This window comes from Rhagoletis pomonella, unplaced genomic scaffold, assembly GCF_013731165.1.
Source record: "Rhagoletis pomonella isolate Grant_MI unplaced genomic scaffold, Rhpom_1.0 Rhpom_scaffold_00007, whole genome shotgun sequence".
Taxonomy (NCBI): Eukaryota; Metazoa; Arthropoda; class Insecta; order Diptera; family Tephritidae; genus Rhagoletis; species Rhagoletis pomonella.
The window spans coordinates 43,461,127-43,481,399 of record NW_023458561.1 but is presented as its reverse complement, the minus strand read 5'-3'; the positions used below and the strand labels follow the sequence as shown (position 1 = coordinate 43,481,399).

The following is a 20,273-nucleotide window of genomic DNA, read 5'->3' as shown; positions in this document are numbered from 1 at the left end:
AAAAAAAATCCAGCAACAAAAGCAAAATTAAACATTACAAATTCATTGTTACCCCAAACACGAAGCAATCAGTCCGTGTCAACATATGCAAGGCTATCAATTTAACGACCGGAAACACTTTGCCACAGTCACTTCCTCTACCATTTTTTTTTTTTCGTCTTCTTCTTCTTCCACGCTTTTATACTCACTCATTTTAAAGCAATTTGCTATTTTATTTTCACAAAGTGCTGAAATAATAAAGCGAGTTTAAAATTGCGTAAAAAACCGGAAATAAAAACATGGCAGGGGTGGGCGACAAGGCGGGGGGATAGAGCAAAGAAAATCACATAACGAGCGCAAATCTGCAGCTAGCGAGCTTAAATGTCAGCAATTTAGTATAGTCAACGACGCGTGACTGTTTCATGCTGACTACTTAGCCCCGCTTGCGCCCTTATTGCAATCTTTTTAAACTACCAGCAGGGCCAGCAAACCAACTACATACATACATTCATAAAACCAAACTGCTTTCAATCTCGTCGCACCACTCGCCGCACACTAAAGCATCCAATGTACCACGTACATACCGAGCAGCGCTTTTTGTTGAAGCGTACTCGTACTACTCACATTACGCATGCACGAGTGTGCAAACATGCGTCCTTTTCTTTGTTGGTCATGCGCTCAGCAACAGCTAACATCCGTGCGTTCTAAGTTAGCATCCGTTTCCGTTAGCATCTAGTAATCTGTGAGTATTTTTTTTTCTAATTTCCTCTTCCCTATGGCTACTGTAATATTTGCTTTTGTCACTATGTTCACTAGTTACTGCTACATACCTATATCCGAATATGCGATTATGTACGTATATATATATATATATAAAATATATATATATATAAAATATGTTTTGTACTTCCTTGGTACAGTAATTTTTATTTAACTTTTATTTCTACTTAAATTTGTATGTTCCGCTGTCCAATATGCGAAATCGTTCAATTTTCTTTCGCTTGTGGGCATACATAGATACACGCAGTAACTAATACTAATGCACCCCACGAGCGCTCTATAGTTTCCTAACAGAAATTGTCTCTGTCACGCACACCAACTAAACAATCACTGCACACAGCCATCTCCAACTCCTATGAAATCAATTCCAAGTTTAGCTGCCAACCTATTTACTCCTCCCACCGCATTTTGCATTTTTACTCGGATTCTTATTATGTCCGCCCTTTTGGTCGCCCTTTCATCTAACGTGGTCACCCACTAACTGCCCGCTGCCACTCAAGCGCTCTTGAATTTTACTTTGTCGACACGTTCTTTTCAAGCGAACCACACTTAAATTGTGTTTCCGGCATAAAGACGACACAAAATGATTTCCGACGTGCTGCTGACATTCTTCATTACTTCCTTTCTCCATTCACTTGTCTGCTAATTTTTTCAAAATATAAAATGAAAAAAATATAAAAAAAACGTACGACGCGTGATTTCAAAATGCGGAATGCTGCTGCAGTTGACGGTGGTGTGAACGAGAAATATGAAGAACATATTTCAAGTGAACAAGTTTTATAAAAACTACAAATAAACTTAGTGAAGCGAGGAGGGCAGTGGTTGACTAATGGCAGGGAAAATAGGTTTTGAAAATCTAAACTTTGGCAGTGATTTTAGATCTAAATGTAGTTAAGCTGTTTTTATTTAATATTCTTTCTTTTAACATCACATACATATATATAAAAAGCGCTTTCTATAAGGAATGGACACCGTTTTTAAATGTTCATAATCCCAGATTATTTCATGCATCTTCGAAAGTTGCTATGTCGATTCTCTGGCTCTTTGATAAAAAAAAATAATGTTCCCATAATACAACTGAAATTTTTCCACATTCTGTGTAGCCGATACTGTGACTCTCTCTCATATTTTCCTGTCACAACATGCTCATTTATCTATTTTTAGTTTCGATTTTGGATAGTTAAAAATTTCACGGAATTTGCAATTTTATTTTTTCAATATCTCAAAAACTATAACAGTCACAAAAATGCTGCTGGTCTTGTTTTAAGGGTAATATTTGGGGCTTTAACAAATATGCACACGAAAAAATCTAAAACTAAAAACATACATATGTATGTACAGAATTTTGAAATTAAAAAAAGTCGCAAAATCAAAAATTTACAAAAGGCTTTGGGCACAATTTCTTTTTATGCAGGTACTTTATTTACTGTGCTGATTTTCAAAGATCCTAAAAGAAGTTTTTTTTTAATATAAATTTTTCAACTTTGAAAAAAAAACGTTTGCGGGTTTAAATTTATTTTTAATTTAGAGTTTGCAAAAAGAAATATTTTAAGCAAACAACACATTTAAAAAAACATCTTCTTTAAAATGTTTGCATCTTTTGAAACCTGATAGAGGTGGATGTTATATGAAGAGAAAAATTTTGACAAAATTATATAAAAGAATTTGTTTTTAACATTTTTTAAATTTCAAAAATTCAGTAATATTTTTCGAATTCGCTTTTAAAATTCTTTAAATTTTGAAATTCATTAATATTTTTCGAATATTTGTTTAATATTGACTTTTTATAGCCTCAAATATTACCTTTAAAACGAGATCAGAACCATTTTTGAAACTATTTAGTATAATTCTGGATTTCCACTAGGCATTAAATGGCAAAAATGAAAAATGACAAAGTTGGGCATTAAAAAATAGTCATTAAGTTCATTTCCACATGGCACTTTTTTAAATGGCATACATTTTTTGTCATTTCAATGCCTAGTGGAAATTCGTCAAAATAGCTTTTAAAATATTAAAAAAATAAATTGCAAATTTTTTATATGATAAAAGAAAAGTTTTGACCGAAATTCATCAAAATCGAAAATGGTCGATTCCCGCAATTGGTCGATTTAACATTTCACTCATAATACAATCAATATACCTAACCACTAACCATGTTTATGCAATAATCCTCCTCTGTTGTGCTAATCCTTCTCTATTTTGAAAAGACCAATTGGAGATGAACTTGTCTCCACTTATCCAAACACGCGTATTATTGCCGCTTAAGGAGAAAAATATTGAGCAAGAAATGCCATTTTTGTATTAATAAATTAAATTCATATTTAGAAACGCTTAAGAAACTACCTGTCCTTCATTATACTTAATCCAAGTATATCTGAAAATAGCACATTTATGTCGAAAGCTGTGCAACAGGAATATTAAAGCTTTAGCTGTCAAATGCTATTTTAGTTTGAGCCAAGCAGGCGTCCCTCATAGATGATTGCATATAGTATGTATGTACGGATGTAAGTGAAAAGCTCTTAAGTATAAAACACATGCAGATGTATGTATGTATGTATGAAAGTATATCTTGTGAATATTTGCTAACAGGATATATATGTATATGAAACACATCAGCTACGCGTAAACGAGCATTTTACTAGGTGTCACTCACAAAATGGCAAAAATATTACCAGTGATATGTATGTACTCTTGTATGTGATGGTCATTCAACTTTGTCCTACATATAATCCCTAAAATATTATTCGTCAACTTATTTCTTTTCCTTCTTTGCTTTCTTCCACTTTCAGTTACATCATTCACATCACAAAAACTCACATCACAATCACCCGCATCGTAATGCTAGCAACAACAATAATAACAATAACATTAACAGCGACAGCGACAGCTCTTCAACCAACACAGAGCAACGCGCTGCCGAATCACTTGTCGCAAAACTCGAAAATGTCGAGGAGCAATATGAATCCATTATACAGAATCTCCCACAGGATTGCAGTGAAGTGCCGCGTGACAATGCAGCCGGTCTCTTTATGATTTCACCAGCTGGCCAGCAGCGACCGCGCATGGTACATTGCACCGCAGATGGTTGGACGACAGTACAGCGACGCTATGACGGCAGTGCAGATTTTAATCGTTCTTGGGCAGATTACGCTGCCGGATTTGGACAACCAGCTGGCGAATACTGGATTGGCAATGAACAGCTACATCATTTGACGCGCAACAATTGCACACAATTGCGCGTACTCATGCAGGATATCTACGATAATGTTTGGCTAGCGCAATACGATCGTTTCTATATCTCATCGCGCGCCGATGGCTATCGCCTAAACACCGCCGGCTACAGTGGTAATGCCTCCGATGCGCTCGACTATCAGCAGGGCATGCAATTCTCAGCGATCGATGTGGATCGTGACATCTCACAGACGCACTGTGCCGCCAACTATGAGGGTGGCTGGTGGTTCTCGCATTGTCAGCACGCCAATTTGAATGGACGTTACAATTTGGGTTTGACTTGGTTTGATGCGGCGCGCAATGAATGGATTGCCGTCAAATCCAGTCAAATGTTGATCAAACGTCAGCCGGCAGATAAGTGTAGCAGCGCGGAAGCGTCAGCCGTGGAAGTGTTGACAACGACGACGACGACGACGACAACGTCGACGGGGTTGAGGTCTTTGACTTCGTCTTCAACATCGTCGTTGGCGGTGCCTGCTGCAGGCCAGCTATTAGACGCAACGCATACGGGGGCAATGCCTGTAGCGGCGGCAGCAGCTGTCAAAGTATTAGCGACGAAGCGGCCTGTGCGCACGCCGTCAACGATAGCGGCTTACGCTTTCGCGACGCGTCTGTAAAGCGTCGTCATTTACCAAGTATGCCAATAAAGGAGGGAAAAAAAACGATAATGTGCGTACCACCCCACAGCCATACCTGCGGTAGTTTTCGTGTGCAGTGCGTTTGTTGATGTGTAGTATGTAAATATTTGCGTTTGCGTAGCGCCCGTGTGTCGGCGCGTATGTATGTATGATTACTAAAGTAGGAGTAAACATATGCACATGTTTAAAGAGAACTGATAGGAAGAATTTTTCGTACGGCGCTGAGTTAAACCAAACTCTGCCAAGGTTACTAATTTTATTATGTTAGCACATAAATATGTAGTATGTCCGTATAAGGTGAGTGTGTGTGTGTGTGTGTGTGATTCATATTTTTTTAAGTACGTAGTTTGGTTAGCGCAGATATCTGCTTACAAACTCCCTTAGGCTATAGACAGATATATGATGAAGCTCATTAGTTTAGATGAAAAGTGGGCTAATTTTTCTATGCGCATATACATATACGCACTTATATGTATGTATTCACGTCTTTGAATTAAAGTGTGCTTACCAAAAGTATATTTTAGGGTAGAAGAGAAACATTATTTACATGTATGAGTGTAAGTTCAAAAACATTATATTCGCCTATATTACACAAACAAATAATACTCGCACATTGACATAATTTTTGTATAAATTCTTTGCTTTTTGAAATATGAAAGCATTTAGTATACAGCTAAACTTAGTTATTTTATTTTATTTTAATTAATTTAATTTAATTCTTTTTTATTTTTTCCTACTACAATTTTTTTCTAGGTTTAATGATTTTTTTTTTTTAATTTAAATAATTTATCACGATATATGGGTTTGACAAGACGTGTTTGACGGTCTTAAAATCTTAACCTTAAGATATTTTTATGTAAAACAATGTTTAAAATATTTTAAGGGGGGTCAATTAAATATTTTTTACCAGTTTAAAAACATTTCTGTGTACTTTGAAATTCTCTAAAATCATTTTAATCACTTTTTTACTTAAAAAAATGCTAAACTTAAGATTTTACGACCGTTAACACGTCTCTTTAACCCTTTAATTGTGTAATATGATATCTGTATGCTTTTCCTATGAAGTATTTTTTCTTAGCATTCGACCTTTTTAGATTTTTAATATTCTCTCTTAAACTAATTAACTTTACAGAAGTCCTAAAATAACCATATTTTAAAAACATACATAATTGAGTATTACAAAAGAACTCGAAACTTTTCTAAAAGGTTAAAACTTGAACAGAAAACCTCTTCGGACCTCGAGTTTTTCAATTTCATTCGTTTAAGCAAATCCTCCAGCTTAAGAGGCCAGCTTGATAAGTCAATGACATTCGGAATGACAGATAATTTTTCAGCAAGCACGATAAATTTATTTTTCTTCTTTCGTTTTGTACTCACTACTTCTCCTATAAGGAGCGTTTACACCGGGTTTACCTCTTTTGTGTATTGGGACATAGCAGAATCATGTGCAAAGAAGTGGCAGAGAGTATTGCTCGGGATTCATAAGCCCAAAATCCTACACCTAAGACCAGAAGTATTAAGTAAAAGGAGCATTTGTGTTGTATGATAGTGGAAAAAATAAGTATTTTTTCTTACATTCTCTAGACAGACCCAATTGCAGATACGAGGTTAAGGCAAGTAATGAGACAAAATTTTAACGATTAATTTATGGTTTTTTTTTTTCTGTAAAGATCATAACCGTTACAGTTTCAAATATTTATTAATTTTCCTTGAGATCCTCGAATTTAATGGGGCATTTCCACCAAGCCTTAACAATTGGAAAACCGAGATTATCACTCGATCGGGGTAATTGGTCATATTAACTAAAAGTAACCTAAAGTATGGCAGTAAAGACTAAGAAATAAAGAATGCCAATCCCCCCATTTTAAAATAATTGATACTTAACTGAGCTCTTAACTGCAGTTAAGATTTTGGTGGGAATAGGCTATAAGAGCTGTTTTCAGTGAGAATCTATTGTTGATACAATTTCGGATTTTCCGAAATTTTGGATTTTCACAATCTCAAAAGAAGAATTCACCTTTTATAATTTACTTAGCAAATTCGCAAGATGGCTAACTTTTAATCCCAAATCGTGAAATGCATGAAAATCACTGACTTATTAAACTGATCTCGTGCTTCGAAAATTATTTCACGAAAGAAAAAACTATCTAATTTTTGAATTTTATTTTTATTTTATATACATTGCCTCATAACATTTAACTCAATTTTCTTATATATACATAAGTAAGTATGTATTACCTCGGTGCACACTTTGTATATTTTTTACATGAATTTGCAAATATTTATTCAACTTTTATTCAATGATTAGTATTAGTTAATGCAAATACATATCGGCATTTATTTTTCAATTAGACCACTTAAAGCACTATTTATTAATTGATTTAAGTGCTGCAATAATCCATAGAATCATAAATAAAATGACTGCTAATAAATGCATATTTCTTAGATAGCAAAAAAAAAGGAAAAATACCTAATTAATTTTTCATTTCTCATTTCCCATTTGCAAACTGTTGACTTTTTCAGTAGATAGTTGTACTTATACTCGTATGTACTTACAAGTACGGTATAATAGGGAGGAAACAATCTATGTCAAAATTTATTGGGATTTAATAATAATAATAATAATAGTTTGGCGCTTACACATATGTTAGTGTTTGGCCGAGCTTCTCCTCCGATTTGTGGCGTGCGCCTTGATGTTGTCACACAAAGCGGGGGGACCTACAGTTTAACGCCGACTCCGAACGGCGGTTGTATTTTTATGAGAAGCTGTTTTTCATGGCAGAAATACACTCGGAGGTTTGCCATTGCCTGCCGAGGGACGACCGCTGTTAAGAAAAAACCTTTTTCTACATTTTTTGCGATGTTGCTTTGACCAGGGCTTGAACCCAGGCGTTGCGGAGTGGAAGCGCGCACTGCTTACTACTACACCACAGCGGCCACAGCGGGATTTACTTATTCTAAATTAATTCCGTACTTCAGTTTTGGTTATTGGAATGAATTTCCCTCGTTCCTTGTCAAATTTGGTTTGGACACAAACCGGTTACCGCGTTTTGCCGTTTTCAGTGCCATTTTTCGTTCTCGTTATTTCATGCGAAAACTTGAGGTAAAATATTTGTGTGGAACACCTATCGATTTCATAATAGGTTTGTTCCACATGCTACTCGAAGTCACTTCGAGTTACACATACGCGTTCCACAAGTAAGTTTTAGAGTCTAATTGATATACGCTGATAGTTTGAACTTTGCTCGAGTTTTTCTCCGTGCATTCAGTCCGTTAAGTACAAATTTTTCTGATGAGGCTCTCTCGGTTTATGGTGTATAAGACGCACAGTGTGGCGGAGTCGATATGTTATCTTAAATAATGGACTTGAGAATGTCTAAATCGGGTTTTTCATGGTGCTGATTAAGAGTATGAAGTTGAAATGATAATTTTCGAAAGAGTGTTGCCACCTGTTTAACAATTCAAAACTAATTTAAATAACCACTCAAATTGCATATTTGAATATTGGTGCCTAACTACATAGAGATGTTTAAGAAAGCTTTATTTCGTAAAAAACTTGTTAGGGGGTTGCCACATGTTTATAAATTCAACATGAATTTAATTAAAAAATTAATGAATTATTTTAATATGCGCGTCAAACAAGGTGGTTTATAAAACTTAATTTCTTAAAGATTCTTGAAGAAGGTTGCGACTAGTGTACAAATTCAAAATCAAATTAAGCAACAAGTTAGATACTTGAATATTAATTAGTATTAATTCAATACCTACACATACTTTTATATTATTGCTCAATGTTGCGCCTGGAAAAAAAATAATTATACAGAAAGCAACACAATGTATCACTTTCCTCTCTTTATGTACAGATATACATACGTATTTGCATACAAAATCACAGCAAAATATTAGAGCCACCCTAATGCGTATAAATATAAAATTGTTTGTTTACTGCCACATCAAAAGTGTGTCTTTGTGTGCATTAAAAGTGTCATTGGACTTAATTGAATAATAATGTGCAAACTTTTCATAAATAACAATAAAAAAGAAGGCAAGAACAACAGCAAGGACAACTGATGGCAGAAATGCAAGCAAAAAAACGTACAACTAAATTTTATTATGATTCCACTTTGTCACTTTTAGTGGTCTAGGTTTAATTTATTTTACAATTATTCTGAAACCATAAAGTACTAGCTAAGGAAAATTCAAATAACTTTTTATATTTCACGCTTTATGCTAAATTGTTTTTATTTAGATCATTGCTCTTATTTTCGCCTAGGAGATCTCTGAAAGGCTTTGTTAAATGATAGTAGCGAACAGTGGGGCAAAAGGTGTTGCACATTTTCTTCTTTTTTTCTTTGATATTATTAATCCGGATAATTTCAATTTTTTATCTTTGAATACCATTCGTGGTCTTACCTTGTAAGAGGCCCGGACACACACAACTTATGTATGTCTATAATGCTGGGTCATCTCCTTCAGAGATCAATGGCATTCAATAAGATACTTTGTATTATTTACAAGTTTTAGTTTGCCAATAATTTTCCACATCTTCTGTATTTATTTTAGTGAATGTTTATTAAAAATTTGCACTGATCATCCTTTTTCAAAATGTTTAAATTTTATATTATGTTAGCATCTAAGTTTACAGTAGCCCGTTCCTTAATTTACCTTTATGTTACTATTTATGTACTTTTGTCTGCATCTCTGTTGTACTATAAAATATCCTTGTATCCTATTGTACTAACATATCGTCAATAAATTGAATTAATTAGTAAACGTGGCGGTATCTGGGCATGCTTAATGTAAGGGTTTTAGTCTGAGGACTGATTTCGTTTTACATACATTTGTCCGATATGAAATCTTAAAAGGTTAGGATGTTATGAATTTTAGAAATTTTCCCAATAAGCAAAACCTTACTTCAGCTGTAAAGTTTGCATTGCACTATTTATGCGTATTTATGGCGTACAATACTAATTTTTCAACTCTTGCACTGATTTTATTCATTGATGATTTTTCAAAATTTGTACTGTTTCAATTCAAACAAAATACTTCAGGATTTTCTTAAGATTTTTACATAGCGTTGGAACTTGCTTAATTAAGAAGAAAATAATTTAATTATAGTTGAAATGTTTCAGAAAAATGTTTGATATGTCCAAGAAATTAATACAACAAGAAGATCAATCGTTATATGGGCATATCGTTGGGTCGTTACGCACCAGTTGCGATAATATGAAGGCTGACGTTTTTTTTTTGTCATGTGTTGTTAGTTATCGCAAAAATAACTATCAGTTTAATAAAAACAAATTGGAATATTCGAATGGCTTTTGCCTATAACTAACAATTCTTTTTTCACAATTTACTCACAATGCAAAAGACTTTTGCATACAGGACCTAGAGTTAGATACTTTTTTAGCGAATCCTTGTTCTTTCAAAGTTTTTGCGTAGTTGAAAAAATTAATTGAAGCCATGAGGAAATATATGTAGATGAAATCCTCAAATAGTGGAACTTTTCCACATTTTGAAAGAATATGTGTTTTTTTTTTTTTAATACCATCCTCACACGAAGCAACTGAGAGTATCTTTAGTGTAAGGATTGCTTCCTGGCGCAAAGCACGAAATTAATGGAAATTTTAAAATGAAATGCAGAGAATTCTTTGACTATTTAAACACTGAAGATGGAAATGATCTCCTTTTTGCTTTTGAAAAATGTCGTAAATATAAAATAATTTATTGGCTTCTGTGTACAATGATGTGTACACTAGGGTGGTGCAAAAATGGCATGTGAAAAAGTAATGTCGGAATTTGTATGCTCTCACCCCCTAGGATTGTTCAATACCAAAAAAGTATACCCCTCTTTTTATATTTTGAAGTCAAAAAATAGTTAGAGGTCGCTCAAGGCGCCCAAAGTTTTCCATGTATTTTATATGGGGAAAAATCAACTTTTCGTAGAAATTGTATAGAATTCTTTAAAATCAATATTTTTCGAACGGAAAACTATGTTTCTCTGCAGGAGATTTCCAGCAATAATACCCAATTGTTTATTTAACCATTTTGTCATAGAAACTATAAGTTAATAACTAAATAAATAAACATAACTTGCAAATATTAAAATGCCCTTTGGCCTTCAATAAAAAATAAGTAAACATTTTCTAAAATATATTTTTTCATCACAACAAATTGCATCGAACTGTGTCAATTAATAGTCAATAGTTTTCTGCATACATTCTATACCTATTTTTATCTCAGCAAAAAGTATTACTTCAGCAATAAGCCATGAGCAACAGTCGAAACCAACACATAAAATAGTACTTCCTATTACTAATTCACAGAATTTATGTAGATGCATATGTGCTAGCATTTCTAACCACCTACACGCTCAAGCACTCCCATATGCTCATAACTAGTTATTCCTCTATTTGTGCCATGTGCTTCCATAGCTTCAATTGCATAAGCGCCAACATTTGTAAACAGGATACGTTTATTTTGCACATAATCGCGAAAATAAATATATTTTTTTGCATTTTCACAATATGTCTGCATACCAATTACTTACACACCAACAAAAACGCTCCAAGCTAAACAACCAGACATGCCAGCCAAATAATTTAGCATTCGACAAATTCGCAGTAAATGCAGATCATATGTATGTATGTACATATGTAGTGGGCCAGCCACACCGCAGCCATTATCAGCACCCGCGCCCACACTCAAAGCCACGCCGCGGCCATCATCAACATCAACCAAATTCACATTCTACGAATTAGGTACAACTGTTCTGCTTGCTTCACACGCTGACCTACTTGCGGCACTTGTGCTGAGCATGCGCCTGCAATTCACACTCGACTTAAAAACTAAAAGTGGCATCACCGCAACGGTATTCATACACTACGATTCGAGGCGCTGGCAAACAGTCGCCTGCCGCCTGCCGCCAGCAGCCAGCAGCCAACAGCCAACAACCAACCTTCCCCGAGCTAACAATCCAATCTAAAACAATTGCTACACAAGCATTTTGTGAAAGCAAACAAAAGACAGGCATACAAACAAACATATGTAAATTTTGCGCATGCATTCAATCCGTGAACTCGCGCTGTAGTCGCATGCAGTTGCGGCATGCAATTCGAGGTTTGTAATATACAATTTTTTTTTTATTTTTTTTTGCACGCAAAAATAATCCATTTCAATTTCTATGCGCGAAATTCTCAGTGCGATTTTATAGAATGGCAATATGTCTAGCGTGGATTTAGAGAAAATAGCTGCACTATTTCTTTCGTGCTATTGCATGTTTATATATGTATGTATATATCTATATATCTACGTACCCATACAATTCATTCAGCAGTTGTTGGTTGCACAAACTAAATAAAAAATGCTGCGCTAATAAAATGAATTCGTTTTACTGCAAATAAATTGTGAAATAGTTTTGCAATCTATTTTTATTTATTTGGGAAATATTATCAGTATTTTCTCTATCAAAGTTTTACGTTCGCCTTTTTGGAGTATTTAGAATTTTTTAAAGTTCGACTTCTCAGTTCTTTTTATGTAAATTTATTTTTATTTTCTCTTTTCGTAGTATATTTGCAATTATTACATTTTTATTTTTTACTTCATTTATTGCTTTTAAATTTGTATTTAAATTGCCCTCTTTGAATACAAAGAACGTATTACAACTGTCTGGCGTGCCACACAATTGTGGCAGGATTAGCTTTGGCAATCTGCGGCTTTTAAATTTTGATTTCAGTGCAGGCACTAGACTAGTCGTAGAGTTAAACACTCATTTAGAATTTCCTTTGTGCTGTTGTAAAGCTCGCAGCTGCAGAGTTTTTCGAATTTTTTATAACATCACAAAAAATATTTAGGTAAAGATTACATCAATAGCTTTTCTTTATTTTTGATATTTTTAACGGAATCAAATCATTGCAATCCACTTTTTAACCGACTTCCAAAAAAGGAGGAGGTTATCAGTTCGTCGGAATCTTTTTTTTTTTTTTATTTTTTTTTTATGTATGTCACCGCATAACTTTGCACCACGTCAACCGATTTCAATAATTCTTTTTGAAAGAAAGATAGTGTCTCAGAGGTGGTCCCATACTAATTTGGTTTAGATCCGATCATTGGATCATGAAATATATAGATATATATATATTTTTTTTAAGTCGGCTTTTTTTTTGCTAAAAATTACTTGTCTTTTATGTACTTATAAACACAGTAACACCACCTACCGCCTCAGATAAAATTGTGGAGGTTCTATGGTTTAAGCTCCGTAATCTCTGCCAAACTAGTAAAAGCAAAATCTTAAGTTTTGAGTCGGCCTATCTGGACAATGGCATAGAAAATGTTGAATGGGTTACAGATGTTCTTTAACTTGACATTTTCTGCAGACTGCAGACAAAAAGTTCATTTTAGTTTCAGGCGCTAAACGTTTAAGTAGTATATCAAGCAACATTGATGGGCCATCAAAAAGTACTGCTAAAAGTCTTATAAGCAACCTAGATATAATTTTAGATTCCTCCAGCGAAAGCGAAGGCTCGGATGTAGAATCTGGAGACATTAAAAAATGGGAAATCAAAGCTCAATTGAAGGCCTATCTTAAAGAAAAACGAGCTCATCTCCGTGAAAATCCTCTCGATTGGTGGAAAACTAAACTTAAATATGACAAATTTAGAGATCTGGCCCGCAAATTATTGAGCGCTCCACCCGCCAGCGAACTTTGACTACCAGACTAAACACTGTATAGATTGAGCACTCGTTCAATATTCTAATAATTTACAAAATTTTTAAGTAATTAAAACGATGACTTAAGTTGATTATAGCATTTTAATGTTATTCCTAACATTCGCATTCCGAAAATTCGCATTCGCGAATGTCAAAAATATGACATTCGAAACATCCTTAGTACATATATAGATTTTTTGTCCAGGATAAAAGATCTGTACCGTTCGCTCGATTTTCAAAAATGAGATGTCAAATTAAAGCGCTTGGTGCAAACTGGTTTTAGTTTTTCGAATAGGGTTGCCACCTGTTGAACAATTAAACTCAAATTATTTTAATAATCTATGCCTTCATGTCCGCGCCGTTCGTCCGATCTTCGGAAATGAGGTGTCCAATTAAAAGCCTTGGACTGAAGATGTGCATTAAGGTTATAGTTTTTTAAAAAGAGTTGCCATCTTTTAAAAAATTATATTCAAATTATCTAAAAAAATAAATCAATTATTACAAACTGGGTAGCAATCGAAATGGGTTTGAAAAGCTTTGTTTCTTAGCTGAACTATAGGAGGGTTGCCAGCTGTTTAAAAAATCAGATTAGGTAAGAGAAATATGTATCACCATATGGGTGCCAAACGAAAGGGGTTTCAGAAATTTCGAATTTGGTTTATTTATACACAAGTTACACGAAATAACAAAATATGGATGTCAAACGAAGGAGTGTTAAGAAATCTTTGGTTTGAACGCTAAGAATATTTTTTAGGTGTTGGAAAAGGGTTGCCACCTGTTTAAAAAATTAAATTCAAATTATTTTATAGGTTAAATGAATTATTAAGATGTGGATATCAGTCGAAGGGAGTTTGAAAATTTTGTATTTCTGAACTTTATTTAACGGGGTTGCCACATGTTTAAAAAATAAAATTCCACTTAATTCATCAGTTAATTAGAATGTGTATTGCAGTGTCCGACGAAGAGGAGTTAACAAGGATTAAGCTTGAAAATACTTTTGAAGAGGGCTGCCACCTGCTTGAAATATCTAACTCAATTAACTAATTCAAAAAGTATGTGAAATATACGAATACCGTAGTCAAACAAAAGAAGGTTAAGAAATCTTTAGTTTGAACATTTCGGATGTTTGAAAAGAGTTGCCAAATGTTTAAAAAGTTACATAGGAGGGTTGCCATTTGTTCGAACAATCAAATTCAAATTTGTTCATCAGTTTATTGAAATACATGTGTATCACAATGTCAGACGAAGGTGATTTAAGAAGATTTAAGTTTGAGAAGTTCGTCAGTTTTTTTAATAATAAGCCGTTATTAAGTGCTATCTTTCACTCATTTAAAAACATATATATTTTTAACCGACTACACAAAAAGAAGAAGGTTATCAATTCGGCGGAATATTTTTTTTAATGTATGTTACCGCCTAAGTTTGGACCACGTCAACCGATTTTTTAAAGGAAAGGTGTTACCTCACAGGTGTATCATGAAGAAATTAACGGTAATCTTAAATTTTTGTATGAGAATTGAAGTCGGTTTTGCTTTTTGCTGTAATTGAGTTGAGTTAATTATTCTTTGACACATTTTCATCTTCATTAAATAGAATCGGATTACTGCTAACCTTAGCACGATTATTTTCTATCAAAGAAAAAATAGAAATCGAAACGATTTTGCAATAATCTGAAAATAAAAACCTTGCTACATGAAGGTTAGTTTCTGTCACTCTTTACAAGTGGTATTTTTTTGCCGTGCCTTGTTTCAAACGCTTTGCAACAAATATTACTCATACGACATGACTTCTCCAGTTTTAGCACCATATTATTGCTTGCGTATGTATGTATGTATACAGTCTCACTTAGGTACACAATGTAAATGCTTCTTGAAAATATTTTTTGTTTTTGAAGTGCATTTACGCATTAAGCAGCGAAATATATTTAGCTGGTCCTATCAAATGCTTTTGTTTTATTGATATTTTTAAGCGTTTTCCTTTACTTTAAGTTCACTGTGTCATTAGAATTTTTATTAATTACGCACTGTAACGAATTCCTATCAAAATTTTGTTTCTTTTAGTTTTAAATATGACTGCATATTTTTTAAGAAAAAAATTTGCAAAACAGCAAAACGGATTTTTAGCTAACTAGGCGATTTTTTAAATATTTTTTTTTCAATCAATAAAAAAAAACATTTACATATTCATAAACAATCGAACTTAACCTCACTACATATTACAAACAAACACACAAATTTATGTACATACATGCAAACACATTTACCGATAAAACAAAGCAGCATATCAGGTGTATGGAAAAGAAATAGTCACAACACAAAAGAACATAGTCTAAGTCTATGCAAACAATGTATGTATGTATTTCTGGAAATGTATTTATTACATTTATGTTTAAGTACACACATATATGGATAAAATGTAAGATTCATAGTTTATAAGAAATGGAGACAAATAATAAATATAAATATATAACAAAAACATATATACAACATACCAACATTAAAATATAGGAAGATTAGTAGGAATAAGTAATTGTATAAACAAATGTATTTAAAAGGGTTAAGACATCATATCAGTAGAACTAGCTGATATTATTTTTAATTTTTTTTTAACAGAAAAAAACACACAAACATATATTTGTATATCAAATATTATCAGTACACTCGTATGTTTGTATGTGTGTTTGAGTAAAAAAATTATTGCATGTATGAATGTTGAAACACAGAAAAGTGAATCTTTTTTAAATTTTAGATATGCAAATTGGTGTAAGCTTGCAAAATAAATGAAATTAAATAAAAATAATATAAGTAAGCGCTAAGGTAATAGTATGTTCTTGCAACAAAAGTGGTATAAGAAATTTAAAAATGATGTACAGCGGCGGGGAAATGAATAGAAACGCGACATACAAACAAGTTTTGGCTCTCTTACTTTTGTTCATTTAATATTTATTATTTTTTTAACTAAAGCCACATAAGTCCGAAAAATATAAATATGGTAAATTCGACAAAGTTCCATCAAAATTTTAAACTTTTAGATGAGAGTTTTACGGAATAAATTTAATGGCATTAAAAGCGACTTTGAAGCAGCCAAGACTTGCCGTTTATTTTTGGCAATTTTTTTTCGGGCAGTGTCACGAATTTTCTTCCAGGCAAAGTACTTATATTCGAAAATTTGTATAGCGAAGAAAATTTTGTCTAAATCAACGGTATGTCCTAGCTACTCCTAACCGCACCGTTATCAAAATTTAATGGGCTACAAAGCCCTGAATAAAATGTTTGAAGTTTTGAAGAACATTTGTTGAAATTCGCTGAATTTTTATAAATCTATGAAATTGTGATTTACTTGGTTTTTTGTTAGAAAATTTGCTTTACTTAAAAAAAAACGATAAACATTAAATAAATAAAAGAAACATGGTAAAAACTTGTTAAATTGACCTGCCATCATATCTACGAGTCTTTCTACGAGTATTATTGAGATAAAATATTTATGTACACTCCAGTCATCAAACCGCTCCAAACGAAGGCAAGCATTTTTGTATGAATAAAATATAGAAACAGAAAACTATAGGAAAAACTAACATGAACAAATATATAATTGAAAAAAGAACTCTAGTAATAATGCCAAAGAAATAATAAAAAAGGAAATACAAAACAAGCACTAATTTGAGAATGCCAATAAATGAAAAATATTTGTAGTTGTATATGTATAAAACAAAACAAAGTAAGCATAAAAATTATAAGAATACAAAATGGCAAATGATCTCTACCAAATATTATTTGTACGAAGCAAAAGCAAAATAAGAAGTAAATAGAAATTAGATATATTGTATGAATATGTATCTAAAATAGTGTGAGAAAAATACATGAAAAATGCGAGTTCATATGCGAGTTCCTGCTCAGTGTATTCACATTTCGAAAGCAGAAGATGAAGTCAGAACTCCATGTTAAACTGCTCAGCGCATATCCAACCTCACAGCAGTCTTCAGACACACACAACCCAGCTAACTCTATGTAAGTATATGTAACGCTATGTATAAATACACGTGTATGTATGTATTGCAACCCTGCTTAAACCACCATATATGTACTTACAAACAGAAATTGTATGTAATTATAATTGTAATTGTTACTACATATGCTTAAATGTAATTATAAATATACATACGTAAATTTAATTGTCGTATGTTAAGTCGAAATTTTCAGTACATAAAAAAAAAATTGTGGTTAAGTACTTATATTGGAGAAATAAATAAATAAATTGTATCAATAAGTCTTCAATTTGCTTTTGGTTTTTAATTTATTTACTTTACAATTTACAATTGAATTATAAATGATGGGCTATAGAAAAAAATTTAAAAAAGCATCGCTTCTCATGCTTACCACTTTCACGTTGGGTTGAATGGGAAGTGGTAATACATATCCTAATGAAATAAAAATTGTATGCGTTTAAATATAAAGGAGAGCTATACTTTTATATGGAACATGTGTATGTATTTACGTATGAAATGAGTTTCGCCTAATTAGGCAATTTTAATTTTTTCCGACCATGATACCGCAGCGTAGGCTTTTGAACAGCAGCTATAAATAATATTTCAGCTACAGTAGAGTTTGATGATAGGTGGAAGCTATAGAATACATCTCTGAACCATAAATTTGCAGGCCTTACAGCTCAAAGTTTAGCACTAAGAAAACCGGCCAAGCAAAAAATAACAAATTTTTCACCCACATATTGACAAGATTTGTCTATTTATTTAGTACTTTTTAATTTTAATGATTTTTTTATAAAATTATAGTTTCAGTGTTTTGTGCAAGGACAGTTTTTCTCAAGAGTTAAACTTGGCGAAATATTTTAACGTCCAAAATAAAAGTATTTTCTTAATAATAAACCCTTTATCTAAATTAAACAAGTTTGGTATCAAATGAAAGAAGACTAAAGTAGCCTTAGGCTGAGGGCACGCAATGAGCGGCAAAGTGGCGAGCGGCTGAGCGGCTTAATTAAAACATATGAAATACTATTGAAGTGGCAATGCTCTGAGCAGCATTTCTGAGCGGCTAAGCGACATTTTTGTGTGGCGGCGCTCAGCCGCTCATTGCGTGGCCTCGACCTTAGAAGTATAAAAGTATTTGGTTAGATTAAACTAACGCAATACCGCACACAAAAGTATTTTGAGACTTTGGCTCGACTAACTACCTCGTGGAAAAGTATTTGGCTACACTAAATACTGGATACAAAAGTATTTATTTAGTACTTGTGATTTTATTAAATACTAAACACTTGCCAAATATTTAGTCAGTATTAAAATTAAAACTTTTGGGATTTTCGGGACTATTTCGGGACTTTATGACTACTACTTGATTTTCGGGTATATTTCAAAATTTGCGGCACCGTTTCGTAATCTACAAAAATGTTTAGCGTTCTCGGGGTTGTAACTGAATTTTCGTGACTATTTCGGAATTTTCGAAACAACTTCAGGAATTTCGGGGCTATTTCACTATTTTCGGGACTTATTCGGTATTTTCGAGAGTACTTCGGAATTCTTTTTCGGGATTTTCGGGACTATATTGGAATGTTTAGAACTATTTGGAGATTTTCGGGACTATATCGGTTTTCTTGGAACTACTTTGGGAATTTCGGGATTTCTTGGATTTGTCTGACTATTTCGGTATTTTACAGACTATTTCAGGATTTTAAAACCTCTTGAAACTACGTCGGCGTTTCTCGACACTTTTTCACGATTTTTGACACTATGTATATCCTGATGTTCGGAACTATTGTAGGATTTTAGTGACTTTATCCGCATTTTCGGAACTATTTCGGGATTCTCGAGACTGTCTCGGAATTTTCAGGATTTCCCGGATTCGGAACCTTTTCGGTGTTTTCTATACTACTTTGGGATTTTGAAAACTTTCGAAACAACTTCAGGATTTTCGGTAATATATCGGAATTTTCGAGACTACTTCGGAATTCACAGAATTTTCGGCACCAGTGCTGGATTTGGGATGAGGTGAGGTGAGTTGAGCTAATGTAAGTTTAGGTGAGTGGAGCTAAGGTAAGCTTAGGGGAATGTAAGGTAAGATGTTAATTGCTTTAGCTATTTTATAAAGCTGCGTGCTAAATAAGTAGTTTAATTTTTTTACTTTAGTAACTGGCAACTCCTTGATACCTGAGTTTCTTATTCAAGTATTTAGATGTTAGTTTACACCTTAGTCCTAGATGGCAGCCAGGGTTACTTAAGAACTTTTCCATAACTATCAATGTCAAGTCTTCAAAAGGGGCAAGGTTCCCACATCTCGCCAAAGACTTCAGCTGATCGACAACAAGCAACGTTTGTGGTGAGAAAAATTCCTATTATTACTAACTTTTCTCTGGGTGGCAGTAATTCTGTTATCCGCCGCAAAATTTCTGAAAAAAAATTAAATAAAATTTCTGAAAAGTATTTTCAAAAACTAATTTTTTTATCAAGAAAAAAATTCAAAAACTTTCCTTTTCATAGATAATTTTGATGTGGGTATGTGTGATTTTTACAAATTTTCTCCCCACCCTGTTCTCGATCTCATTTTAGTGCTGTAAAATTTTAAAAATGTATTAATGAAGCTCGAACTTCATATTTATATTTTATTATTTATGTTTGTCCATCAACCCTAAAAATTTGAAACAAATCAAACACATGAAGTGTGAACCCCGTTCATTTTGGAATAGAATGCCCCATACATTAAATGAATTTTTTCGTTGTCGAATTTTTCGCTTGAATACGTTTATGTTCTGCACTTCAGAGATGCTTTTTAGTAATTGCGTCGGCGGAACGCTACTAAAAGACCCTTCGATGTCGAGGAAGACAGCAACCGAAAATGCTTTCCGATCTCCAAAACTATGTGCAAAGTTGATTCCACCGATCTTTTCTTACAGTTTGTATGCTAATTTGATAAAAAAAAAATATTT

The 20,273-nt window shown here is 33.3% G+C and overlaps 1 protein-coding gene across 1 annotated transcript in view; it reads left to right on the top strand.

The window, feature by feature from the left end:
- Positions 1 to 5,376, top strand: part of LOC118743854 (protein scabrous) — a 152,139-nt gene extending 146,763 nt beyond the window's left edge. Inside the window, exon 5 of the mRNA XM_036476618.1 lies at positions 3,549 to 5,376. Within this exon, the coding sequence (XP_036332511.1) occupies positions 3,549 to 4,607 (1,059 nt within the window). The 3' untranslated portion in view covers positions 4,608 to 5,376. The remainder of the gene's footprint in view (positions 1 to 3,548) is intronic.
- The last annotated feature ends 14,897 nt before the right edge of the window (positions 5,377 to 20,273 follow it).